Source organism: Trachurus trachurus (assembly GCF_905171665.1).
Source record: "Trachurus trachurus genome assembly, chromosome: 4".
Taxonomy (NCBI): Eukaryota; Metazoa; Chordata; class Actinopteri; order Carangiformes; family Carangidae; genus Trachurus; species Trachurus trachurus.
Genome location: NC_139898.1, coordinates 29,604,921 through 29,631,784, shown reverse-complemented (window position 1 = coordinate 29,631,784; position 26,864 = coordinate 29,604,921). Strand labels below are relative to the sequence as shown.

Genomic DNA, 26,864 nt, shown 5'->3' with positions numbered 1-26,864 from the left:
AATTCAATTCAATGCAGAAGCCAAACTGAGACTGACTGAGGAACTTGAAATGATCGCAGGTGAAAACACAGTCAAGAGGACATTGAAAACAAAAAAATATTAAGAGTAAAGTCACTAAGAAATTCTGTTAACTTTGCTTTCTCATAGTGAAACGCAATTATCCGTTTCAGCTCACTCCAGAACCTCAGCTTGTCTCACCTGCTGCATTAATACACAACATAAATACAGATTTCCTCTAACTGCAGAAAACTGGAGACCACAGCAGTCAGGACACACCTGAGCACAGCTGGTGTAGAAATACCACAAACACTGGAGAGAGGAGGTGTGGAGTCAGAATAAAAAGCAACACGAATCAACTAAAAAAAACACTGAATGAACAGAAAAAAACAGAGTAAATGGAGGATCAGGTGTACGTTTCCTAGAAGATGCAGTGATAAAATGAAAAGCGCAAGAGTTTCTCCTTTAGAAGTTTGATGTGTTTCATAATGTTAGAACTCAGTGTGTGAGGTCCTCTGTGATCACAGGAAGACGAATAGATACAAGAAAAGAGAAGCTGCACAGAAATATTTCTAGCAAGGAAATTTAAGGTCACAGTAATCTGATCCGTGAGATAAAATGGAAAATAGAGGCCAGTTTACTGGATGGAGCTCTTAGGTATTAGCACTACAGTACGACGCTATTAATCAATAAGTCTTTGTCTCCCTTTTGTCTCTAAGGAAGAGACGAACAAAGTGGGAATGTGAGAAACAGGTTCACTGAGCTTTGGAAGAACTTGAGTGACCCCAGAGATCAAACTAAAGTTAAATTCTACAACTTTTTGGACTAAAATGCAGCCGAGGAAATTCAAAAGAATCGTATGAGGCCACTTTAGTGAAACGTGAGTAGATGCAACAGAGCATGAGGACTGTGTGGGGGGATGTCAGGTTCCTGAGCGTTGTTAGTTACCCAAACTGTGAAACAAGTTGTCACAGCTCCACCATCAGGCTGTGGACTGAAGTTCTTACTAATGACACAGTGGGTGAGATTTAGATTAGAGCCTGTCTGGAAACTTAAGCTGCTATGCTATCTGACTGTGTGGGTGCTGATATTCACAAGCTTCTAAGGGGGGGAGGGGAGAAGGAAAATCAAAAAAAGATGAAGCAAATAAACCAAAAAGTTTTAGCATTTCATATTAAAGCAGAAGTAAGCGATCCGGTGGTTTTGGCTAACTTCTTGTCAGCCGATGGAGTTAGCAGTCCCCGCCCTCGTCCCTACGTCACCACATTCACATGCATCCCTTGGCTGCACACACAGAGAGGACCGCTCCTTTATGCCGTTCTCTCTCCTCATTGGATAAAGGTTGTAGGATACAAGGAAAGTTTTCTCCTCGGCTTACAGCAGAGCAGAGTGACTGACAGACCCGTGTTTCGGACCAGACACTCTATATAAGTGATTGCTGTCGGAAGATATAACTATTTAAGACTTATATTAAAGGGGACATATTATGCAAAACTCACTTTTTCAATGCTTTAGTATGTGTATTTGCGTATCCGGAGTGCCTCCTCACCTCTTAATAATGTTATTTTCCACAAATGAGTCGGCAATGTCGAGTGCATGTGCAGAAAAAAACGCTCCTAATGCAACTGAATGGGACCAAACCAAACAAACAACAACGGTCTTGTGCTGTGGTGAACATGTTACTCACTTGTCCTTGATGAAGTGGGAGAGAGTCGCCTCAACTTGTGTCTCCCAAAAGACACGAGCTCCCTGGAGGGCGTCCTCCGAACTCCTGCGGGACTCCTGGTGGAGGTGAGCATCCGGCCCCGCGGGGAGGACCTCAGTGCTGACGGGCTGCCCCCCCTCTCTGACCCTCCTCCACTGTGGACACAACACAGAGACGCTGGAGGTTACTATTAATCAAAGTGTTGCCGAGAGAAATAAACGTCAGTGCATGAACAAGGACACATAAATATATATCTGCTGCCCCCTTCTGGCATGTTGGAATAGTCTCCCAACCCCGATTAGAGACAGTCCTACTTTTAATGCATTCAAAAAACACTAACAGCTTAAAGAATGGTTACTGTCTCACCAAATCTGAATGAAATATTGACTAGCAGTTTATTACTGTACTACTGTAGCCCTTATTTCTTACCGTATCTTATTCTGTATTGTAATTTTATTGTGAATCTGCTGCTAATATTCTGTTTTTGCAATGCGCTGCATGGCATTGTTATCTGTTTTATTATTTCTTATTTTTTACTGATATAAATGCTGCTAGTACTCTGTCCTCTCTTATATTTATGCAGGCTGCTAGCTGTTTTCTTATTGTTGTAACTGCTGCTTATGCTATGTTTTTTTCATACTTACGCAGGTAGCTTCCGACTGTTATCTTTTTGTATGGTATGTCTGTCCGTCTTTAAATGTGAGGACTATGGATGGAAATTAGCTCTGAGCTAAATCCGGCATATTTACATGACGTGATGTGCGCGTCACAAATTGTTCATTAATGTGCACTGTCCTTGTCAAATAAACAATTAATGAAATGAAAAGATGGTTACACTAAAAAACTAAATGAATGAAACAAACATATTTGGAGAAGCAGAAATAAACCGGATCATGTTTCCGTTATTTACCTGTTGGCAGACTTCCTGATGATCTTCATCCTGCTGCGGAGTTTGAACCCGCCGGGGGAGCAGGGTGGCAGAGACGGGGAAACTCCTCCTCCTCCTCCTCTCGCCCCTTTGTTGCTTTTCTCCGCGGTCCAGTGGAAGGCAGATCTCCGGCGTGTCACTGCTGCCCCAGCTGTGGCGGCTCCAGATGTGCTCGGCCCCCCGGCCTTCCAGCGGTAGCGGCTGCTGGGTGAGGGGCTGGTTGCTTTTCTTATCTTAGCAGAAGGAGAAAAGGATGCTTTCAGTTTTTTGGTGGCCTCTCTCTGAGCCGCAGTCAGGGCTCTGGGTGACGGCGGTTTACGAGACGCCTTCGCGGGGGCTCCAGTGGAGGAGGACACCCACTTGTACTTGGAGGTCTTTGGGGCAGACGTCCCCGGACTGAGCTTTCGGGGTAACTTCTTTGCAGGGGTTCGTTTACTGACAGTGAGAGGGGCGGCGCTTCCACTGGAAACTCCAGCCTTTGAGACCGACGCTGGGGAAACAGCAGAAGGTTTCTCTGTGGGCAAAGACGTTGAGCTGCTTTGTTTGGACCCGACTTCTCCCACATTCTGGCTCTTTATCCAAGTGAACTTGGATTTTTTCAAATACGATGTGCTGTGTTGGGCTGACGCGGGGCCGAGGGAGGGTGGTTTCGCTACCTTGAACTGAGCAGAGAGTGGTAATGTGGTTGCGTCAGTCACAGTACGGGTTGCGGTATTGGTCTTGGGTGAAGAAGGCACTTGTGAGACATTACTGACCGTCGTCTTTCCTGGAGTCAGTGTGTGTTGTGTTTCATGTTGTGAGCTGGTGGCTGCTGAGCTTGAGCTTCCTTTTCCATGTTGATGCTGAGACACGGCTGCACCTTTATCTGATTTGCTCAGAGCATCTGTGGATGTTTTCTTTATTGCATCTTCCCCTGTCCTGCTGACGCTGCTGCCTGCATGTCCCTCTTTCTTCTGTTGAACAATCCCCGATGATAAAGCCACAGATCCGGCAGCATGGCTCGCCTCTCCTCTGCTGTGGCCGGGCAGTGAGATGCTCTGAGAGACAGGATGGGAACTTGGGTGATCCACAGAGGAGGAGGAGGTCGAAGCCGGGTGATGTCCAGAGGAGGTTTGGGGGTTCTTGTTGCTCAGAGAGTACGTTTTCCTCCAACTTCCATGGGTCTGAGGATCATAAGGCCTCCCTCCGGAGCTGTCATGATGGATGGCAGACGTGCTGTGGCCTCGGCCTCGTCCTCGTCCTCTGGCCACTGCGGGAGCTTCGAGATGCCTTTGCTCAGTTCTTTCAATCGGTGTATCTCCATGGACTCTCTTGTGTTTGTTGATGAGATCTGTGAATTTAAAAATTGGGAGTGTCAATCACTTGGAAACTGATAAATAGCATGAACATGTAAATCATTTTAATATGTTCATTGGTTGATCGTAGTAATCACCACTCACAGCATGAGACTTGTGAGATATAACAACATCAAAGTCAAGCAGATATGATATGATAATAATAATAATTTATAGCACCTTTAAAAACACAAGTTTACAAAGTGCTTGACAAAAGCAACATATAAAGACCACAGAAGACAAGTCACATACAAATGTCACAAGCCATAGAAGATGGACCGCCCAAACATTACAGCAACACAGGCAATACAAGAAAAACCCTAAAAACAAATTGAGACCAGAAGGACTCACATTAAAATGAAGGATGCAGTTAATTAGATAAAATAAATAAAAAGGGGGTGGGTGTATATGATAAACAGAGATGAGATGAGATGAGATGAGATACGATAAGCAGGGCTCCAGACTAACATTTTTTACTAGGAACACAAAAAAATTAAGGTCACATACTGTAAATGGACTTGAAAAGCAAATATTCACATTTCCTTTTCATTTATGATCCCCACACACATTGGCCTGCCACCTGTAATGACAGATTCAGTAGATGAACAGTTTACTTGCACTGTCTTAAATTTAAGGGGCAAATTGCCTGCATTTAGGGGGAGTCTGGAGCCCTGATAAGATGAGAAAAGATGGGATAAAAGAGTTAAAATAGAAGAAGACATAAAAGTAAAACTAAGAGTGTCTTTAAAATAAAACTGTGAGATAAAATGAGGCAATAGTGGAGGGGCAGTGACAGTGACTTAACTCAGGGGGTAAGTTAAGAGTACGGGAATGATTTCCTATGATATGAAACGAAGGGAAAACAATAAGAAGATGATGATTAATTTAAAAAAAAGAAGATGACATCACATAAAAGCAAGTCTGTAAAATAAAAGTGGGTTTTAAGAAGTGATTTAAAAGACGTCACGCCTCATCTCCTCGGGCAAATATGATAAAACACGATGCACTATATATATATGTCTCTGTAATTAGTTACTCTCACATGCTGAACCAGCAGCTGGTTGGTTATATAAAGTATGAGCCTGTCACTGGTAGCTTAGCTTAGCTTAGCTTAGCATAATTAACCAACGCCCTGCTCCTCAACACATACGAGTACTGGTTTAATATCCTGTATTATAAAGGGCAGACAGGTGTTTATTTTTAGATAAATGAGTAACGTTTGAGTAACGGTTGTTCTGACACGGGGAGAAAAAAAACTGACGGCTACCGGTCGGTTTTTTTCCCCGTTTTTTTTCAAATATTAACAAAGCTCAGGCCGTAGCAGCCACCGGAAACACCACCGGCGTTTTCTTGTCTTTAACCCGCTCACTGTTCACACAACTGTCGACATTCACAAAAAGCAGACTCACTCTGAAGAAGTTCAATTTGCCTCTTCAACGCCTCTTTCTCCTCCATGTTGTTTACAGTCGAGCTTCTGCGTCATCGACCAGCGACGAGACGAAACTCGGCGCTTCCGGATGACGCTTCTCATAGTTGCTGTCCAATCATCGCGCCCTCAGTCTTGTCTCGCAGGGTGGAAATTCATTACAAACTTGTTTATCGATAATAATTCTTCTCCTTTTTTAATTGTCAACGACTGACAGATTATTTCAGTACAAGTAGGTATTCAGTGAGGCGCAGGCTATGTAAGATGTATATCTCCCTGCCCTTTTCCGACCATGGAATAAGAAAATATTGTGTTTTGGTATGTTTATTATTTGGGAAAAGTCATGGTCATGGTTGGAACATAGACTGGAACAAGTAAAGATAAAAAAGAAAGAAAAAGAAAACAAACAATTGTCTTTTCCGTGATACTTCTTAATGTACTATATTTATTAATAATGATAGTGATCAGTGTTGGGAACGTTACTTTTAAAAAGTAATTAGTTATAGTTACTAATTAGCCTACTTCTCCCAAAAAGTAACTGAGTTAGTAACTCCACTACTTCACTATAATAGTAACTAGTTACCAGGGAAAGTAACTATTGCGTTACTTTTTCTTTCTTTTTTTTAAGTTTAAATATGTCGAAGAATTTGGATTTTTTTTCTCTCATTTTTAAATTGTATTTTATTGTTTTCATATATTTCACTAATCGCAATTATGGAATGCGAGTGTGTGTTTTATTGAAAGCGAGGCTGGTGTGCCTATGAAAATAGGTTACAGTGTACCACTCTTGGCGGGAAGACCCGCAAGGGGAACGCTTGGCGGGGGGAACGCTTGGCGGGAAGACCCGCACGAGGAACGCTTTTTTTTCGCTCGAGTTTACGCGCGACCAAACGCGAGATACGCGAGAAATGCGATTCATCGCTCGTTTTGACTTTGTGTAAATTCGCGTCTTCACGAGCCCGCCCATTTTCACTACAACAACAACATTTCTGCTATTATATCACTGATAGTGATAATGGACGATGTTATAGCCTAATGACATTTTTCCTCAAAGAATAACCATTTGATTTGTTTCTTTTATTTATGACTGAATAATCAATCAATCAATCAATCAATCAATCGAGTGATGGCAGGAGCTGATGGTTTGCTGCATGCCTGAATGACTTAGAAATTGTGAATTCCTGAGCCACAAACAGTGTAAACTGCCTACATACTGTAGCCTACAACTTGGCATGGCATGAGTGGGTCGGGACTAGTTAATTCCAAGCAGAGCAGACGGTGATAAATCGCTGGGAACACAACAGAGCCCTTCAGGGAACCCCATGTAAATCTGTGATAAATAGCAGCAGCATTCCTCTCTGGGCCACCACCACCACTACTGCTGCTGCTGCTGCTGCTGATGTTAAAAGGCCAACACCCCCTAAAACACAGAGTATAAACAGAGGCTTCTTTGGCTCCTCGGTTGGTTGGGACAGACAACACAAAGCGGCTGATTCAGACGAGCTGGTAATCACTTGAACTTCATCCAGACAAAACAAAAAACAAAACAAAAACCTTAGTCCAAAGCTCTGCAGCAGCTGTGACCACACACAGCACCTTCCCACCACATACCTGGACTTACCTGTAGTTCCTTTTCCGCCTCCCCTTCCTTCCTTCCTTCAGCAGGTAGGGCGGGGCCGTCGGTTTCTACCTGAGCAACACGGGAGGGTTGATTTAAGGATTAAATAATGGAGATCTAGTTTGACTATTGAGCGCGTTCATCCACTTCACTTCACAGTAAGTTTGATTTTCATAGTTTACGGTTAAATTGATCATTCTGTTTTTTCCTCATCCAATTAAACCAATAAATGTATCGATTATGCCATAAAGTGTGGCTGTTGCTGTTGCTTGTTGTTATTGCTGGTTTGAAACTTCGTTTTTACAGCAAAGCGTGTGAACTTTCCGTTTTTGGGGGCCGTCTTGACGTAAATTGCGTCAACGGTAGAATAAAACTTACATACGTCGTTGATATGACTGAAAAACGTCTGAGTGGCGGCGGGTTTCTTTCCTGCTCGGTAACGGAGAGTTTCGGTGCAGTTCAAAGGTTGTTTGTGTGTTTGTTGTGTGTCCTTCCTTTCCTAACGTGAGTGTCGCTCTCGGTCCCGCAGTAATGAGCCATCCGCCCCGTTCAAACCGGGGACACCGGGACCGGGGGGAAAGAAACGGAGACCACGACCACTACCGGGACCGGGACCGGGACTCCCGTGATGACAGGCGGTCTTCACCGGACAGGTGAGCAGTGTAGGCTACATTATCTCAGATAGAGTTTGATGTTGTTTTGCTTTTCTTTAGATGTATAATCTACTTTTTACTTCATCTTCATCTTCATCATCGTCTTGCTGACTTTCTATCATCTTTTATTCCCTGTTTTATTGATCCTTACTTTCTTGTATTGATCCATACTTTCTTGATTTGCTGCCATTAATGTTTTCATTTCCTTTTTTTTTTTATTTTTACTCCTTCTCTTATAGGCTATTGTATAAATGTATTTTTTCTTCTTCTTTAAAAAAAAACTTTTATCAATATTCTTATCTCATTATATCTCACTCATAGTATCTTCTTTTATAATTTCTGTCCCATTTAACTAATCTTAATGTGGTTTTTCTGGTATCAAAGTATGTTGCTTTCTTGGGTTTTCATGGGTTTTATCAGAGACGTTCTATGGTTTTATGTCACCATTGTTGGGTTCTTCTGTTATTGTTTGTATATATTTATGCTTTTATATCCAAGCACTTTGTAAATTCTTGTTTTTAAAGGAGGAAGTAGGCTATTATACATTATTATATCCCAGAGACAATTATTGTAAGATGCGCCACTACATCTTTTTGACAGCCACACTTATGCTACTGCACAGGTCAAAAATGTTTATGCAAAACACTTATTGTGAGTTTACAAAATGCATAAAGCAAATCATTATTTTCTAGAAAGGAGTTCTTCTGCCAACTGCTTAGATTGTTCAATGAAAAATATTGCATCAAATAAAACAAAAGTCAGTCAAATGATGGTAGAATAAAATATAGAAATGTTTCTCAACGGCTGCTGTTGATATTTTTATGTCTCAAAGGTCGTCCTCTCGACCCCCGTACTACCCCAGAGAGGCAGACCCCCCTCCCAAACGTGTGCGGGAAAGGGAACGAGAACGGGAGCGGGATGTCCCGAGAGCGGAGCATCATGACTCCAAGTGCACCAACGTCTGCTCTAGGAGAGGTAAGTCAGCATCACAGTGGGAATACATGGGCCGAGTAAAGTGAAAGCTCAGCCGAGGGCTTGGAGTCGTGACGTCAGAGGACTGACTCTGGTTTCAGTGCAGTTCCTCCTCTCAGAACTGGACGGACCGGTTTTGTGCTTCATGTCTTTCTTCAGAGTTTAGACCTGAGTCATGTGACCTGTCGATGAGGGTGAAGGCCAACAGCCTGACACTTGAGTCTAATGACATTCTCTTGATGAGTGTCAGATTTCTTTTTGAAAAAATAGCTAATCCTCTAGTGAAGGGAAGGATATTGCCTCAGAGAAAAGAGTTATGTATTTAAAGGCCCCATGCTGTGCACTTTTCTCTGGGTTTATTTATCTGCTGATATCCCTAACAAGATGTATCATTGGTTTTGAGTACCTGTGATCTGCTTAATATCGTCTATATTGCCCCTTTCTGTTGCCTCTTTCTGGAGTTCTAACAGGCACAGGTCATTTGGCCAATCAGAAGAGAGAATGAGAACCTCTCCTCTGATTGGCTGACTGTTTTAGAGTGGCATGTGGTCGGGCCAATCACAGGCAAGTAACTGAAACCTAAGCTGCATTCATAGAAATTGAAAAATAACAACTGGTCACGGTGGGCGGAGTTACCTTGTGTGTGACATCACAGAAAGGAGGAAGTGCTATCTGCTCGTCTCAAATAGAATGTTCCTACAAATGGGCGGTGTGCGTTTCTCTGTTTATGACCAGTTTGATGCATGGGACAGTATATACGTGACCCAGAGACCTCCCCAAGCATGAAAAAATAACCAAAATCACATTTTTCATGCCATGGGGCCTTTAAGACGTTAAGCTAATGTTTTGGAGCCTCTCTTCTGATCGGCTCACTGTTTTCCAAGTGATCAAATAAGATAAGTATAGTATAACTTTATAGGTAAACAATCAGAGAAGCTAAATCTTGCAAGTTTGTCCAGATTGATGGCATTTGGAGGGTTGGAGGCTTTACAACAACAACAAAAAAATTGTACACAGTGAAATGTAAGACTGTAAATAATTATTGTTTTCACTTTGGATTAACCTGCTCATTATTTTCATGATTAATCAATTTGGTGTTTAAAGCAGATATCAGTGGAATGTTTTTGTTAATATAATTCCTAAATAGTCCTATTTTCCGTCAGCAATCACTTACATGAAGTATTTCAGCCTAAACACGAGTCTCTCCGTCACTCTGCTCTGCTGTAACCCGAGGAGAAAATTTTCCTTGTGGGATACAAGTGTTATCCAATGAGGAGAGAGAACGGCATGAAGGGCTGTGTGTGCAGCCAAGGGATGCGCGTGAATGTGGTGACGTAGCACGAGGACCAATTGATGCCTGACAAGGGCGGGGGCTGCTAACTCATGGTGCGTTCAAAGAAACTCGTACTTTGTGTTTTTCCTTCCTGTGAAGTCATACCAGTTCGATCTGGTACGAGTTCAGGGGTCGGAAGTTACGAGTGGCCGTTATAGGGAACTTTCACAGACAACAGGATGGTAAAAACACGAGCTACGGGTTACCTGGAACGCTACCAAGTCGTAGTTGTGACTTGAAGCTGTAACTTACGGTTTCAAAAGCCTGCCTTGAACGCAGCATTAGCCGAAACGGCCGTGAAGCTGATATCTGCTTTAAAACTTCAGAGAAGGGAAATTTGTCCTCACTTTTTTTTTTCAGTATTTGTTGTATAGTATTTGGCTATTTTCAAATGCAATACACCATTGTGCTGCTGCTGCTGGGACAACCTCACCTTTGATCTTTTAATTTTTTACCGTTGTCTTTTTTTTAAAGACTTTTTTTTAAAAATTGGTCTTTTGAAATATTCTTCTTTTTTTGAGATACTGAATTTAGGGTCTTCATTAAATGTAAGGCATAATTAAAATAAATTAAATAAATGAAGAATGTTTCATTCTGTGTGTAATGGATCTATATAATGTGTTAGTTTCACTTTTTGAATTGAATTACTGGCATAAATGAACTTTTCCATGATATTTTAATTTATTGAGATGCACCTGTAGTTGACTTGACTGATTCCTGATAAGTAGTTTTTGATCATGTAGACAGATTATACTACTATTAATAGTGATTAAAGGGATAGTTCAACATTTTGGCAAATTGGCCCGTTGCCATAATCCCTATAGTCATAGCAGTAGGTTCATTACCTTTAATTGTCGGTGCAAGCTATTTTTAGAACGGCGGAGCAGATTGAAAAAGAGCATTGTTGCTCGAAACGTCACGCTATTAAATCCTCTGAAGGGAGCTCCTATGGTGTGCGGATTTTTTCTTTTATTTCATGGAAACCAAGAAATCCCATGAGCCTCCGTAGCGTAGCTCTGAGCAGCTCATGGCTCTGCTCCGCCGTTCTAAAAATAGCTTGCACCGACAATTAAAGGTAACTGACCTACTGCTATGACTATAGGGATTATGGCAATGGGCCAATTTGCCAAAATGTTGAACTATCCCTATAATTGGATTTATTTTGGCTGATTCCTCAGTAGGATTTAAAATGTCATTCCCTCTGTTCCCAGGCATCGTGCTGATCTGTTCCGTCCTGACCAACGCCCTGACCCTGATCTGCGTGGTGGCGGCCCACATGGTGTCGTCGGGTCTGTCGTCCAGAGCCGGGCTGGGCGGCTTCAACATCAACTCCCAGTTCAACCTGCAGGGCACCGAGCTGCAGCAGGCCCGAGACCTGGACATGCACTACAGCCAGCTGAGGGCGCCGGGCGTCTACGGCGGCGTGGCCTTCTGCCTGACCTTCGGCGTGGTGTCGCTGCTGTTCGTGGTCGCCGGGACCAAACCGCCCCACCTGATGTCGAGGAAGCTCCTGGTGGGGGCGCTGGTGTTCCAGGCGGTGGGCGCGGTGGGCTACGTGGTGGCCGTGGGCCTCTACCTGTACTTCATCATGAAGGTCAACTCCACGGATGTTTGCATACAGCGGGAGAGACTCTACGCGCGCAACGGCTACACCTGGTTGAACTGCGAGGTGAGCGGCGGCGACGCGGCCGTGGCGCTGTTCGGCCTCATCACGGCCATCCTGTACACGGCCGGCACCGTGCTCACCGTGCAGACCGTCCGCCGGGTGCGGAGCTACCTGCAGGAGCTCAAACGCAGAGAGGCGGACAGGCAGCCGCGGGGCCACCAACCACAGAGGGCGCCGCTGAGGGCCGAGACCACCAACGTGTGACCAGGATGTGTGGAGCCTGAATTATTAAAGGGATAGTTCAGCATTTTGGCAAACTGGCCCATTGCCATAATCGCTATAGTCATAGCAGTAGGTTCGTTACCTTTAAATTGTCGGTGCAAGCTATTTTTAGAACGGCGGAGCAGAGCGGCGAGCTGCTCAGAGCTACGCTATGGAGGCTAATGAGATTTCTTGGTTTCCCTCATCAAACTCATCAAATACACAATCCAACAACTCCAAAATGCTCCTGTGGGCAAGCTGTGACCTGCACATTCACCACGCTATGAGATAATAATGGAACATTACGAAACTGAGCTGTTTTCAAGGTAAATACAGAGACTGCTTCCTGAAAAAGCACAACACAGCACGCATCAGCGGTTTTGCATGAATTTACCTCTAAAACAACTCCGTGTCATAACATTCTGTTATTATCTCATAGCGTGGTGAAAGAAGACAGAGACAAGACAGAGTTGTTTTTGAGGTAAATTCATGCAAAATTGCTGATACGCGTTCCGGTCAGGGGCAGTTTTTCAGCAAGCAGTCTCTGCATTTACCTCGAAAACAACTCTGTCTGGCAACGTTCTGTTATTATCTCATAGGGTGGTGAATGTGCAGGTCACAACTTGTCCACCAGAGCGTTGTGGAGTTGTTGGATTGTGTATTTGATGAGTTTGATGAGGGAAACCAAGAAATCCCATGAGCCTCCGTAGCGTAGCTCTGAGCAGCTCGCGGCTCTGCTCTGCCGTTCTAAAAATAGCTTGCACCGACAATTAAAGGTAACGAACCTACTGCTAAAACTATAGGGATTATGGCAATGGGCCAGTTTGCCAAAATGCTGAACTTTCCCATTAAGCTCAAATCTGTTTTTTCTGCACAAACTACTGACCACCTGCTCACTGGAAATACTTCCTGTATCACTACAGGTGCTCACTGTGGACAAAAGAGCTGTGCTTATGATGAGATATTTTAGCTGTTGCTCTCCACAGAGTCTCTGAGAAATCACTGTGATTTTTATTTTATTTTATTTTTTTAATCTCTCAATGTTTTTAAATGTCCATTCCCCTGCAGAACATTTTGAATTCCCTCTGATCCATAGAAAAAGGTTCAACACAGTATGTATAGATTATATAGGGTATTAAAACCCCCTGTTTTTTTGTTTCATAACAGTTAATAAATTAACTAGTGAAGGTAAAACAATAGTAAATACTCACTGTGCTGTGACAGTCTGCTGCTGTGACATATTATTTATAATGATTTAAAACACTGACAATATGCAGAGACTGTATGTGTGTGCTGTGCATTGACAGTCCAACCCAGAGAAGCGACAGTCGCAGCTTTACTCACAGTAAAAAAAAAAAAAAAAAAGCCGTGGGAGCAGCTGCAGCTCGTGTCCACGATCTCAGGCTTCGCCACAGATATAACCAGCTCCAGCTGTGGTCACAGCAGCAGCAGCAGCCGCCGCTCCTTCCTCTCTGTGGATCGACAGGAATGTCAGAAAGTTACGTAACCCACGTGTCTCTGTCCGCTGTTCTTCGATCAAACCAAGACTTGTTCCTACAGTTAAAAGTTTACACCACTGACACTTCAATGACTGAGGGTCAGAGCTGCCTATAGATATTTTAGTAAGTTTTCTTCCGTCCTCACTGTTCATTTTAAAGCTTAATGAGATGAAAACATACTATAACCACTGTTGTTGTTTTTTATCAGAGAAATAATCCACTCACTCACACAGATTTTTGCTTTTATAATCAGGTTGTTTATGTTTGATCTCACTGAGCATCGCTTCTTGCAGCTGCTGTAGTGGTGATCTAACGCTCCCGACAGTGTCACGGTTTGATCTCATCGTGTTGTCGTCTGGAACGAGCGCTGTTCACAGTGGTGCAGGGGGAACCGAACCAGATTAAGTGCTTGTGTTGTGTGATACAGCCAGTCCTGTGGGATTAGACTCTGCACTCAGACAGGGATTTAAATGTTTGTAACTTGTCTGCTACTATGATTTAATGTTTTTTTGTTTTTTTTAATAGTGCAACTCAGCTATGTAACTTGTTGTGAAGGTTTTTTTTTATCTACTCCAATTAAATGTGACTCCATTCAACACCAGTGTGTCTGTGATGATGATGAAGCGGCCGACAGAGGGCCTCAGAGCTCCGTGCAGCTCCCACTCCCCCCTCCCCAAAACACAGCTTCCTGCCAAACATGACATCGCTGCTGCTGCTGCTGCTGTGTCCCCTCTCGCACAATGGACCACACATACACAAAAGGACACGGCAGCAGTGATGTAACTGTCAAGACTTAATTACCAACAAAAGACATTCTCCAGAGTGAGGTAATTACCCGAGTTCTAATTTTACCATTTCACATCGACGCACAATGTGGCGATTGTGTCGCAGCAGCACAAACACGACAACGTGACATAAGATGGGAGAAATCTAAGTTTGACGCTTGTTGTTTTTTTGTTGTTGTGCAGCTCTGAACTTTGTACATTTAGTTGTTTTTTTTAAAGGGTCACTTCACCTAAATTTTAAAAACATTGAAAGGGGAAAGGCTGCAACTAGTTATTTTCTTTTTTGATTAATCTACAGCTGAAATGACGAGTTGATGACTTGATTTTGGGGCTTTGGGTGGTCGATCGGACACAAAAACTTTTGATTGATGATTGTTTTCCACCATTGTGGAACATTTTATGTCAAACAATCAATAATTTGTGGAGAAAGCCATCAAAAAGTGAATCATTTCTAACCTTAGATTAATCATTTGGAAGGTCAATGTGACTGTGCAATCTGTCATACTGCTTATTTTTTTGTCTGACTAACAGTCCAAACAACCAGAAAAATAAAATAGTTCTCGATATTTTTTTAATAATAGTTATTAAATTGATTTTCTGCCTCCTCATCAACAAAATGTTCAGGCTCCATAAATGGCAAAATAATAATACGGAAGAAAGTGATAGAAATTTATGGCTGTGGAAATATTTGAAAAAGAAAAAGAAGATCCAGACTTGGGATCTATCTGTAGAAAGACGGAGGCAGAAGTTTGTGGAGTAAATAAATATCAAAAAATCTCACAGAATCGTCTGAGTCACATGTTTTTTTTTGTAATTTGTGTGAAATTCACAAACTGTAAAATATGAGTTTAAGGACCTGCAGCAACTCTAATAAACCATAAAGATCTGTGTTTCCTCCAGAAGAAGTCAAAGACACCACGTTGTAGTTATCTGAAAACTTTAATTTATTATATAGCAAAAGTAGCTCTGTTGTGCGATTTGCCATCGTGAACAAGTCTGTAACGCCGTTCTGAGAACATTTTATTGAGCTGGTAACAACTGAAGGATCCGTCGTGATGATCAGCATTCACTCACCACCGCAGCACCACTCTGCACTGTGAACTCCACACGCCTCCCCCTCCTCTCCGCCCACCGCGACGAGAACACAAACCTGGAATATCAGCCGTCTGAAGTAATCATCTTTTCTCTCAGAGAATATTAGTACGCCTCAGTGACTAGGTCACTTTAAAGTATTAAACTCCTAGGAGTTAGTTAAACAGTTTTACTAACTCCGACAACTGTAAGGCCGTCAGCCGTGACGAACGAGGGAAACGTCTGCTACAACACAAAAACACAATGGTCCAAATCTCAAAGTACCATTGAAACGTAGGAATTCATCTGCAAAAGGTCTAATAACAAAGCATTCAAAGTGCTTCTTCTTCAAATGAAAGAAAGATATGGTCAAACTCATTTACATGTGAAGATTGAATCAACATAAAGTGTTATAAAAAATTGCATTGCATTTCAAGGGGGCATAGAGTTAAACAGTAGAAAATAAAGTCAATAACAAAAAAGCCCAGAACGAAACAGTCTGTGGTCCGTCAGCGTGTTCAGGAGGGAGCGGGACAGATGGATGCAGATGAGCGCAGCGGCGTCGGGACAGGAAGTCCTGATTCCACAGCCCCCCGTCCTAGAGAAGGAGGCGTTGGTGGGGGGGCATGTGGGGGTTAGTTAGAGGGGTGTGACGAAGTAGTCTGCAGGTTTCTGGTAGCTGTGTGCTTGCTGGTTGTTGTGTTGTTGTTGTGTCTGCTGCTGCATCTGCTCCTGCTGCTGCTGGATGATCTGCCGGACTTCCTCCTCCAGCTCCGGCGGGATGATGAGCTGGTCGTCGGGGTCCGGTTGGGCGGGGGCGTTGAAGTAGCCCCCCCCCTGCTTCCTGACGGGGGCGTCGCCGGCCTCCTCTATGACGTCCTGGCTCCGCCCCTGGCACGCCACCGAGCCGTTGGCCCGAGCCCTGCTGCGGCCCAGAGTCCCACACCGAGCCTCGCCGCCACCACCGCCGCTACCGCCGAGGCACGGAGACGAGGGGGGGACGGGGGAGGGGGACTGGGAGGAGAGGGGAGGGGCCGGGGGCGTTGGTGGTGTCTGCGTCGTTGCCTCGTGATGTGAAGCGACAGCGGGGAATGCGTTTGCGTGTTTGTGCAGCAGACAGTGGACGTCGGCCTCCACCTCCACGCGGCTGCCGTTGGAGAAGACGCCGGCGATCGGCTCCTCGTCCTCGCTGTCCAGCCCGTTGTCGGACAGCGCTCCGGAGAACTGCCTCTGGAAGCTCCCGCCACCGCCGCCGCACGCTGCCCGCCGCGCGCCACCGCCACCGCCGCCGGCCCGCCCCCCCGGCAGGTTGAGGTGCGACGCCATCATGGGCTCGGCCTGCAGCGGCGGCTCCTCCGACGACGCCGTGGAGCCGACCTCGCTGCTCATCTCGGACGTGCTGAACTCGCTGCTCAGCTCGCTCACCGTTCCCGAGGAGACCGGCGGCACCGCGATCCCCCCCTCGCCTGTCGAGTAATGGTGCGTGCTGCTCGGGCCGGGGCTGGGCGGCGGCGGCGGCGGCTCGCAGAAGCAGCAGCAGTCCTCGGTGACGCTGAGCTGCACCACCACGGCGCTGAGGCTGTCGGAGCAGCCGTAGCTCTGCGCCAGCGTCACCAGCTTCTTGGCGGCGGCGAGAGCGTCCGGCACGTTCCGCACCGCCTCCACCGCCTCGCTGGGCGACAGCAGGTCCCACAGGCCCCGGCTGCCCAGCAGGAAGAACTCGTCCTGCGGCGTGAGCGTCACCGTGGAGACGTGGGGTTGAGGCGTCACAGACGGGCACAGGAAGGAATATCCCATAATTCTGGTGGAGTCGGTCACACCGCTGACTTTGTTATCCTGCAGAACAAGAAGAAGAGGAAGAAAGAGAAAGAGGGGCCGTTATTTTTCTTCCTTTTTTTTTTTTTTTTTTTTTGCTTGACATCATTTAAAAAAAATTTAAAAATGTCTTGTTGGGAGTTTAAAGGCATAATTTTGAGTCTGGAGGATGTTGAGCCACTTTATTAGATTAGATTAGAAAACTTTATTGATCCCCAAGGGGAAACTGCTTTGCCACGCAATAAAAACACAATCATCACTTAACAAACAATACAAACATTTCCATACCATTGCACAAAACTTATCAACATGATTGGATACTTCATACAACAGAGTAGGCTGCTCAAAGCAAGTGATTTAAATTGATATTAATATAGGCAAGGATAAATAAATAAATATACACCTCCAGAAGATAAAAAACAACAACAATAACAACAACAACAACAACAATAGACAGCCGCTATTTGTGGTTAAAATATCTGACTGCTGCAGGAACAAAGGAGCGTCTGAGTCGTTCAGTAGAACACCGAGGCATCACTAACCGCTCACTGAAGGAGCTTTTAAGATCCCTAAATATATTGTGGAGTGGGTGGTTATCATAGAGAAGGACTGTTTTCAACTTGGTCCTTGTTCTCTTCTCCACTATTACCTCAAGCTTATCTGGGTTAAAACCAATCACTGAGCCAGCCCTCTTGATTATTTTATTAATCCTGTTCTTGTCGTCAATAGGTATACTGCCTCCCCAGCACAGGACAGCATAAAATAAGACACTAGCCAGGATGCCCTGGTAGAAAATGCCTAGCAGCCTTGGGCTAATGTCAAAGGATCTAAGTTTCCTTAGAAAGAAAAGCCTGGACTGAGCCTTCTTTACAAGGACCCCAGTGTTTTCCTTCCAATTGAGCTTATTGTCCAAATGGACACCAAGATATTTATAGGACTCCACAATTTCTATTATCTGATTATTAATTGTCACTGGGACAGCCTCCTCTTTTTTCTTTCTAAAATCGATAATTAGCTCTTTTGTTTTACCCACATTCAGCTGTAAAAAATTTGTATCACACCATTTGGCAAAAGAGTGTGCCTCTTTTTTATAGGCCACGTCATTGCCATGGTTAAGCAGACCCACAAGTGCAGTGTCGTCTGAAAACTTTTGTATTAGACAGGATGGCTGACTATGCCTGTAATCAGCTGTATAAAGCGAAAATAAAAAAGGAGATAAAACTGTCCCCTGTGGAGCTCCTGTATTGGTTAAAATGATGTCTGAGGCTTTATCAAGCCTGACATACTGTTTCACTATTTCCAGTCAATTTATACACAAAACAATTAGTAAATAAATAAATTGGTTCATTATTTGTGTGATTAATTTATTCTTTAATATAACAATTGCTTAGTCTATAAAATGTCCAGAAATCATGAAAACAATTATTGGTTGCAGCTGTAATATAATCTATGTCAAAAATAATATAATAATGTAATAATAATATCAAAAATATTCTCTAAATGTATTATTAAATAAATCAAGAAAATAGAATACAATATATCAATGTTACTAAAATATATCAATATATAATAAAAACATCTAATATCTTCAGATTTACTCTGTTGAGGAATCCAACAAAAACTGCATACGGTAATTTAATTTATGGGTCAGTGACAAATATGGGTTGGCAAGATGAGCAATTCAGAAATATCATTAAAGATTGTGTTAAAAGCATCAGAGTTGTTAAAATGTACATTTTGTATTTATGTTGGTTTTATGTCATCTGAAATGACATTTGATCCATTTTTGTTTAAACAAAAGTAAGACTGAGTATAATATAAGACTGATATTTTATCCTAAGTGTACTTATAAAAAATATACTTTCTTCTGAAAAAATTAAATAGAAATAGATTTTTTAGCTGTGTTTCTATATTTAAATGTTAAAGCAGAAGTAAGCAATATTTTTGTGTTAATATAAGTCTTAAATAGTTATATCTTCTGACAGCAATCACTTACATAGAGTGTTTGGACCGAAACACGGGTCTGTCAGTCACTCTTTTCAAAAGCCTGCCTGGAACGCAGCATTAGCCAAAACGACCGGATCGCTTACTTCTGCTTTAATGCATTTTGGTAATACTGGGCAGGACATATCCTAAAAACACAGCTTTTTTTTTCAAAATGTTGGTGCATTGCAAAAAGTGAATTACATATATTCCACGCCTGAGTCCAGATTTATTTTATTTTTATAAAAAAAAAATACCAGTTACACCACTGCACCATGTCATTGACCCTTATAATGATAGAAAAGAAAAAAGGAGTTTGAAAATGAGACCAGACTGTTCAGTGTTTCTGGGTAATAGATTACTTTCGTCCGTTACCTCAGTGATGATGGCGTTGTGCTGCCGGACCCTCTGGTACTCCGGCTGCTCTTTGACGGTGTGTGTGGTGGAGAGTTGCATAGCTTTGCCGTCCCGGCACAGGACGGCCTGGCACCGGCCCACGTTGGCCGCCTTCAGCGTGAAGCAGCCGCCGTGCTCGCCGGGAGCCACGGGGTCGTGCCGGATGTGGCACAAGGCCGCCGAGCCGCCCATCCTCTGGCCTGCGGTGCCCAGCTTCCTGCGGGAGGAGGACGCAGAAACACGGGCGTTACAGAGTGTGTGTGTGTGTGTGACTGTTTGTGTTCTGCGTTATGGTCAGATTTCTTCTTCTCTACCTCTGCATGGTGAGGAAGGTGTTGGTCATGTAGTCCTCCTGCCTCTGGCCCCGGTGGAGCTCCTCTGCGAGCACGTCTCCCATGGTGCATTGCAGCAGGTAAGGCACCTCCACGTTCCTGTCCCCGTCAAAAACTCCATACAGAGCTTCACGGACGCCACAGAAACTGTCCAGACCCAGAGCGGCCACACACAGCCTGGCAACCACAACAGAACAGAATTAATTTTAAGATTTTATTGTTTGTTTTTACGTCACTAAATGGTCTGGCACCTCAGTACATCTCTGACCTTATACACGTCTACACCCCATCGAGAGCATAGATACTTTTAAATCTCGACTTAAAACTCATTTTTACTCCTTGGCTTTTAATGCAGCATGAGAGTTGTGTGGTCTCTGTCTTTTATTGTATTTTTATATTTCTTTTTTGTTTGATCTTATGTTTTTCTCAGTGCTTTCATATGCTTTTCATTTACTGTATTTTAACTTTAACTTTCTTTCTTTTACTATTTTGTATCTGTTGTGCAGCACTTTGGTAACGTTGCTGTTTTTTATATAAATGAAATTATATAAATGAAGTGGATTGGAGTTCAGCAGCAGCAACGTCTGACCAAAAACCATGAGTGTTTTATAGTCTAACCCCCCCGAGGTTTGGTTTCCTTGTGTCCGTCTCCCATCAAGGACAAATGATACAGAAATATTCTGCATAATGTACGAGGATCAATACTGGAACATTTGCACCATCACCTCTCAGCTGAGCTCTGCTGACTTCAAGCTTTTAAAGAGCTTCTGTCTTCACTAAAAAACAGTTTTACAGTTTAGCTGAGTCACTGTGGCACCAGCTGAGCTGAGTCAGCACATTTCCATCAAACATATTCAGGAGTTGTCTGCATAAATCAGCTCCTTTATAACTTTGTTTTTTTTTGTATGTTTTTATTGAACATTTCATTACTGTGGTTATTGTATTTTATTGCGTTTCCTTCTGCCCCATGTCTCACAGTGCTCTGTAACCGGGCTTTGGAAAGTGCTAAATAATCTAAATGAGGTGATGACTCACTCAGCTGACTGTGGGCTCATGGATTACAGAGGTCAATAAAAGACATTAGTTCATGCTGGTGAGCAGATGAATGGAGGGAATAGAAACAAAGAGAAACTTGAAGGAGAATTCCTGTAATTTTCTAAGTAACGCTCTGTTACAGCTCTAGGTCCCCGAGTGCGACCATAGGAAGAAATCCAAGAAAAATATGTGCAGACCAGACTTAGCTCTCCTCCTCCAGCTGCACTACACTGCAGTTACACAGCGAAGTAATGGGGGCAGTTGGGAAAAAAAGCAGTTCTATTCATATTGATGCTTTTTTCCACATCCAAAATCATTTTTTTCCTCCTATATCCATGTTTTCCTCACGTTTCGAGCTTGACAGTCGACTAGTAAGGTCTACCCAGGAAACTAGAGTAAACAGAGGTATGTGATAAAAACACATGTTAACACTGCTCTCTCATATTAACAGAGTTATGCACACTCAGTGTTGTGTGGTAAGGAACTGGTGGATGTTGCAAAGCATGTGTAGTGATATTTTTGAGCATTATATAGAGGCCAAAATCGCGATTAGAAGAGCTGCCCCCATTACTTCGCTGTTTAACTGCAGTGTAGTGCAGCTAGCAGGAGGAGATCTAGGTCCGGACTGCACAGATTTTTCTCAGATTTTTTCCTAGGGACCTAGAGCTGTAGATCGTTACTTAGAAAATGACCGGAATTTTCCTTTAATACGCAAGTTGGAGAAATGTACTGAACGCTGGGACAAATGGATTGTGTATGCTCTTTGAATAGAATGACATTATACCATGATGTATGTGTATAAGAATATTTTGATTTTAACTGTAACGCCTATGATGATCTCGTGTTCTTTGGTTGTAATTTTCATGTAAATACATTTTAAAAAAGAAGAAAAGAAAAAGAAACACAGGGAAACAGACTGACTTGTTTTTGACTCCAGAGGCCTCGGTGTAGCCGTGGCTCCAGACTGCAGGGGCCCCGTGGCTCTCGCTGACACACGGAGCCGAGGGAGACGGGTCCACTCTGAAACATCGGATGTTGCTGCAGAGAGGAGGAGGAGGAGGAGGAGGAGAAATGAGGAGAGGGTGAGGAGGACTGAGGTTTTGTACGTTAAAGATTTCTGCAGCTGCTCTGTGTGTTTACGCTTCAGGTTCTCACTTGAGGAGCTCCAGGCTCTTGTGGTCCAGGTTGAGCCGAGGATTTCCTGTGAGGTCCAGCTCCTGGAGCTTCGGAGGAAGCGTCTCTGGCAGAGTCACCTCGGTCAGCTCGTTGCAGCTCAGGTCCACACACTGAGGAAGGAAAACACAGAGAGAGGGGGTCAGTTCTCAGGAGGGAGGAGAGTCTCTACAGTCCAAGTGATTCACTAAACTAAAATTCAACCACAGAAATCTCCTGCTGATCCCAAGTTTTAACCACATTCAAAATGGCACGATCGAGGATATCCGACATCTGAAGAAGTTTCATTTATAATCATTTAGTTGCGAGGCTGCCGTTTCAGCAGAGACACATGTTAATTCAATAAAAACCTGTTGGAGCTGGAGGAGGTTGTTGTTGTTCTTTGTTGCAGGGAGCAGATCAGAGATCATTATCGTGCTCCGTTTCCCTCATTGTATCTTTGCATGCAGTCGACATTGTTGTGAAATGTTTATACTTCCCAGTCCAGCTGAATTCACCTTAAACAACCCCTAATACGTTTAGGTGGGGGCTCTGGTAGCCAGTTCCCTTTTTAATCCTGTTCCCGATCAGAAAAAAAAGTCCTGGATCCGTTGAGCTCACGCGATCAAATCTCCGATCAAACCGTTTATCTCTCCTTGTTGTCTTTTACCAGCAGAGTTCAATGTTGACAGAAAAGATTTCCAAAAGAGTTTAATGCATCGACTCTGATCCGTTTAGGAGAAATCACAACGCATGAAAAATTCTATTATGTTTTCCCACACTCTTTTTACAAACACACACACACTCACTGGCAGGAGCATTAAAACCGTCATTTGGGTTCAGAGAAAGGCAGAGATTAGGGAGTTACCGGGAGATTACAAAGGATTTCCTGATCTGGCCCAACCCAGCGAAGATGAGCACAGAGGTAGAGAGATGGACGGACAGATAGAGCGGGACAGAGGGAGCTCATTCGCTCTCCGTCCTCGGACCACAATCAGGTTCAGTTTCCTCCCTAATTTCCAGACCTGATTTCTCAACAAACTCACAAATAACTTGTGTGCAACTAAGTTTAGTTTTGTTCCAACCTCCAGAGGACCCCACCCTTCCTCCTCCTCCTCCTCCTCCTCCTCCCACATCTGAATAAATGCCTAAAATACCTGCGTGCGTCCGACTAACCTTGATCTCCGGCAGCTGCAGGACCTCGGGGAAGGCGCTGATGCAGTTGGAGTGGGCTGAGAGTGTGTGCATACGCTGACAGCTGAGGATGGTGGTGGGCACCGCTCTCAGTCTGTTGCCGCTCAGGTCCAGCTCCTCCAGCTGCTCCAGCCGAGCCAGTTTGCTGCAGGTGAGGCGGAGGTGCCACAATATCAGAGAGCTGCCGACTAGGCAAACTTTATTTTTGGGAATCACATTCATCAAACTCCTCTCGCATGCCCTGCTTCTATCTGAGAAGCAGGGCTGTGATTGGACAATGGATGTTTTTGGATTTGGGCGACTTGTAAAAGAGTTAAAGTGAGTCTGTGTGGAGCTACAAGCCTGAAACTAGGAGGCAAGAACTTAAAGGGATAGTTCAACAGTTTGGCAAATTCTCCTCTCACCATAATCCTTATAGTCATAGCAGTAGGTTCATTACCTTCAATTATCGGTGCATGTCGTTTTGAGACGTGAGCTGCTCAGTGAACACAATAGAGGTGAATGGTACAGGTCGCCTGTCCCTCATTAAACTCATCAAATACACAATCCAACAACTCCAAAATGCTCTGGTGGACAAGTTGTGACCTGCACATTCACCACACTATGAGATAATAATGTAACATTACCAGACAGAGTTGTTTTAGAGGCAAATGCAGCCAGAACTACATTCCAGACACGGCTGCTGGGCGGAGTGATTTCAAAAGCGCAAGTAGTTCCAAGTATTTGCTTCATATGTCGTAATGTTACATAATTATGCATGATTATTTCATAGCGTGGTGAATGTGCAGGTCACAACTTGTCCACCAGAGCGTTTTGCTCACGTCTCTGCCCCACAGATCTCAAAACAATATGCACCGAAAGGTAATGAACCTACTGCTATGACTATAGGGATTATTGCGATAGGCGAATTTGCCAAAATGTTGAACTATCCCTTTAAACCTCCTGAATCCGACTTTTCCACGGGAAGGAACCCATCTGAGGGTGACACCGTTGCTTCTTTACCTGGCAGTGAAGGTCTGCAGCTGGTTGTAGGCCAGGTGAAGCACCCTGAGGTGGCCGTGCCCCGTCAGGAGAGGGACGCACTTGTCCGTCAAGACGTTGTTGGTCACATAGAGCTCCTCCAGGCTGCTGAAGCTGTCCTCCGATTGGCTGGCTGCAGGGAGGTTCTCCAGCTTATTGGCCGACGCATTTAGGTATCGCAGGCTGTGGAGAAATCCCACCAGAGAAAAACAAACTTAGAACAAAAAGGACGGAGACAGAAATAGGTGCAGGAGATTGAAACACAGAGGGAAAGGAGAAGTAAGGCATGACGGTGGATGGTGTGTGTCAGTGTGTGTGTGTGCACCTCTGTGCCTTGATGAACAGGTTGTGTGGGAGCTCGGTCAGATAGTTGTGTTGGAGGTCGAGGACCTCGAGCTGCGACCTCTCCAGCCTCTCAGCCAGCCGACACAGTTGGTTCCAGCCGGACAGCAGCTTCCTCAAGCTCCCACTGGACAGCAGCCTACAACACAAACAACACAGTGTGAGAGTGTGTGTACTGTAAATCCGTCAGTGGGAACAGCTCTGTTTTACCCTGATGAGGATACAGAACAATACACAAAACACCCTTTGCTTTAGTGACCTCATTTTTTCCACTGAGTGTCCCACAGTCCTCATGTTGAATTAACTCTTGAACAAACCGTGAACAGCTTGAAGGAGAGAGCTGGACTGGAGCTGCTGTCTATGGGGGCCGCTCAGTGGCCCCAAATAAAGCTGCAATCTATTAGTCTGTGTGGTTTATAAAAAGCCATGTAGGAAACCGGTTAAGTGGAAGAATTAACCTTTTTGTAATTATTCAATGGCAGCAGAAGCCTGAGGCTGCACGTAGACTGTAAACAGCACAGAAGTCATGTGGGCATGTGGCTACAGGTGCTGACGGGAAGATCGAAATCGAAACAAGACGTTAAATTATAATAATCTATGAAAGTAAAGTTTCAACTCTTCATTATTCTGTGAGGGAAAAAAATATTACTAATGTACTGGTAGTTATTTTCTGATTGAAATTAACAGGTTTGTGTTTTTGGTTGGTCGATGCAGCTCAGTGTCAGAGGACGATGCTGCAAAACCTGAAGCGGCTTCAATCCCAAATGACTTCGCCCAACTGTCTCAACGCAGTGGTGTCTTTGAAATAAACAAGGAGGCTGCGTTTACTTTACACAGAGCTAATGATGGTCTGTCGAGCTCAAGGAAGAAGCATCAGCTAAAAGCCAGAAGATAAACTCAGTCTCCTTTTAGCGACAGATGTGTTCGACTGCCAGCTTTGAGTTTAAATCCACTAACACATGACTGCGTTGATCAGTCGTCATTGTGCCACATTATCTCCAGAACTAATGACGTTTCCCATCAGCTTCAGCTGTAAACAGTGTATAGTGCTAATTAGAAGTGCTAGCACTAAGGAAGTGAATACGGTAAACACAGTATTAGACTGATGAAATACTTTAGCCATTACTGCACTGTTGACTGGTCAAGTCGTCCCTGGAACTGAGAATCCTTAGACTCTCAGTTCAGATAAGAAAAAACTCTAGATAATAAAAATACTAGATGAAAGGGAAATGCTTTCTCCTAGAAAAAGCAAGCATTTCCTGCAGAAAATGCGTGTGAATGAGCTGAAGAAATTGTTGAATCAATGCTAAATTAGCTGAAGAAACTGCTAAAGCTATGTTGAAAAAGGCCTATGCTAAAGCTGAAACATATAACTTATAGTATGAGATGAATGCCTTTTAAAGGTAAAAAGCAGGAGAAATGTGTAAAGGGAGAAGAAAACATTGAAATCCTGCATGTTTAAGTGTAACGGTTGAATAGTTGAAATCTGTAGCTAACCTGACAGGAAGGAAAACTGACGAACCAGCGCTAACATAACTAAAAATGGTAATGGTAATCAAATGTAATAAATCAGACAACGCTTTGTTTCCAGATGTTTTCAGCTGTATGCCAGGTGTGTTTGTGTGATACTCACCAAATGGGCAGCTCGGTAACAGCGTTATGGTTGATGTCCAACACCTCCAGTCTGCTGCTCTCACACACCCATTCAGGGACACACTCCAGTTTGTTCCTTTAAAATAACAAAAAAAACAGATGCAGTCAGCACCAAAGAGCCCAGACCGCTGCTCTACTCTTTAAATAGGACGGTGAGGTGTTGGATTATGCATCTTCATACCAGGACAAATCCAGAACAGTCAGATTCTCTGGCGCAGGCTGCACCTCCAGCTGCTTCAGCTCTAACAAACACAACATCACAGCTCTTTATAGCCTCAGCGCGAATGTGTGTTTACTGCCATTATGTGTTCAACATGTGGATGTAAGACATAAATCTCAGTACCGTTATGCGCGGCATGCAGGCTCTTCAGGGCGTGTCCACAGACTCTGAGCAGGGTTAGTGTGTTTCTGTCACAGCGGAGGAGCTCCAGTTTACAGAGAGACCTGACATCCAGCTCCTGTAGACCGGTGTCCCTCAGGTCCAGGTGGACGACGTGGACCAGCTGCTCCGAGTCTCCCACAGCCACTTTCTGGAGCTGGTTTAGTCTGTATAAGAGTGACAGGTTATTTTCAACTCCATTTTAAACCCTCACTGTTTTGGCTGCAGGGATTTTCTTTAAAAGTTTTTTCTTGACCTTTAATTATTTGGTCTTAAGATTTTCAAACCCACAAGCAGAAAAAAAACCAAGAGAGGCCATGATGTAGCACATTTTCCCCGCAGCGTCTCGGCCAGTGTTAGATTTCAGCTCAGCTT

General features: G+C 43.9%; 3 protein-coding genes across 5 annotated transcripts in view; 1 reads left to right on the top strand and 2 right to left on the bottom strand.

The window, feature by feature from the left end:
- zc3h3 (zinc finger CCCH-type containing 3) overlaps window positions 1–5,451 on the bottom strand; it is a 74,677-nt gene extending 69,226 nt beyond the window's left edge. Inside the window, exons 1-3 of the mRNA XM_083969744.1 lie at window positions 5,374–5,451; window positions 2,613–3,960; window positions 1,685–1,857 (exon numbers count right to left, since the gene is read on the bottom strand). Coding sequence (XP_083825870.1) covers window positions 1,685–1,857; window positions 2,613–3,960; window positions 5,374–5,419 — 1,567 coding nt within the window. The 5' untranslated portion in view covers window positions 5,420–5,451. The remainder of the gene's footprint in view (window positions 1–1,684; window positions 1,858–2,612; window positions 3,961–5,373) is intronic.
- Window positions 1–26,864, bottom strand: part of LOC310984522 (PH domain leucine-rich repeat protein phosphatase 1-like) — a 146,197-nt gene that overhangs the window by 102,250 nt on the left and 17,083 nt on the right. The window contains exons 7-17 of one of the 2 annotated variants that reach the window (XR_014595315.1): window positions 26,454–26,656; window positions 26,292–26,352; window positions 26,091–26,186; window positions 24,441–24,596; window positions 24,098–24,298; window positions 23,078–23,240; window positions 21,905–22,035; window positions 21,671–21,787; window positions 19,697–19,891; window positions 19,362–19,599; window positions 15,250–17,024 (exon numbers count right to left, since the gene is read on the bottom strand). Coding sequence is in view for 1 of the 2 variants with exons in the window: in XM_083969742.1 (XP_083825868.1) it covers window positions 15,828–17,024; window positions 19,362–19,599; window positions 19,697–19,891; window positions 21,671–21,787; window positions 21,905–22,035; window positions 23,078–23,240; window positions 24,098–24,298; window positions 24,441–24,596; window positions 26,091–26,186; window positions 26,292–26,352; window positions 26,454–26,656 (2,758 nt within the window). In the remaining variant the exon portion in view is untranslated. Of the gene's footprint in view, window positions 1–14,898; window positions 17,025–19,361; window positions 19,600–19,696; window positions 19,892–21,670; window positions 21,788–21,904; window positions 22,036–23,077; window positions 23,241–24,097; window positions 24,299–24,440; window positions 24,597–26,090; window positions 26,187–26,291; window positions 26,353–26,453; window positions 26,657–26,864 lie in introns of those variants that run through there. The other variant, XM_083969742.1, reaches the window with a different exon arrangement.
- On the top strand, window positions 6,890–11,842 carry LOC310984282 (MARVEL domain-containing protein 3). 2 transcript variants are annotated; one of them, XM_083969449.1, is made up of 4 exons: window positions 6,890–7,166; window positions 7,538–7,661; window positions 8,494–8,636; window positions 11,178–11,842. In XM_083969449.1, the coding sequence occupies exons 2-4, from the start codon at window positions 7,540–7,542 to the stop codon at window positions 11,834–11,836; spliced, it is 924 nt and encodes a 307-aa protein (XP_083825575.1). In that variant the 5' UTR covers window positions 6,890–7,166; window positions 7,538–7,539; the 3' UTR covers window positions 11,837–11,842. The 2 variants fall into 2 exon arrangements, with proteins under 2 accessions (XP_083825575.1, XP_083825576.1); XM_083969450.1 differs by having other exon boundaries at window positions 6,892–7,013.

Excerpts from the sequence above, each read along its gene's own strand:
- LOC310984282 (XM_083969449.1), top strand. The coding sequence starts at position 7,540 with ATGAGCCATCCGCCCCGTTCAAACCGGGGACACCGGGACCGGGGGGAA. Across the intron at positions 7,662-8,493 it reads AGGCGGTCTTCACCGGACAG|GTCGTCCTCTCGACCCCCGT; the intron begins GTGAGCAGTGTA and ends TATGTCTCAAAG. Across the intron at positions 8,637-11,177 it reads CAACGTCTGCTCTAGGAGAG|GCATCGTGCTGATCTGTTCC; the intron begins GTAAGTCAGCAT and ends CTCTGTTCCCAG.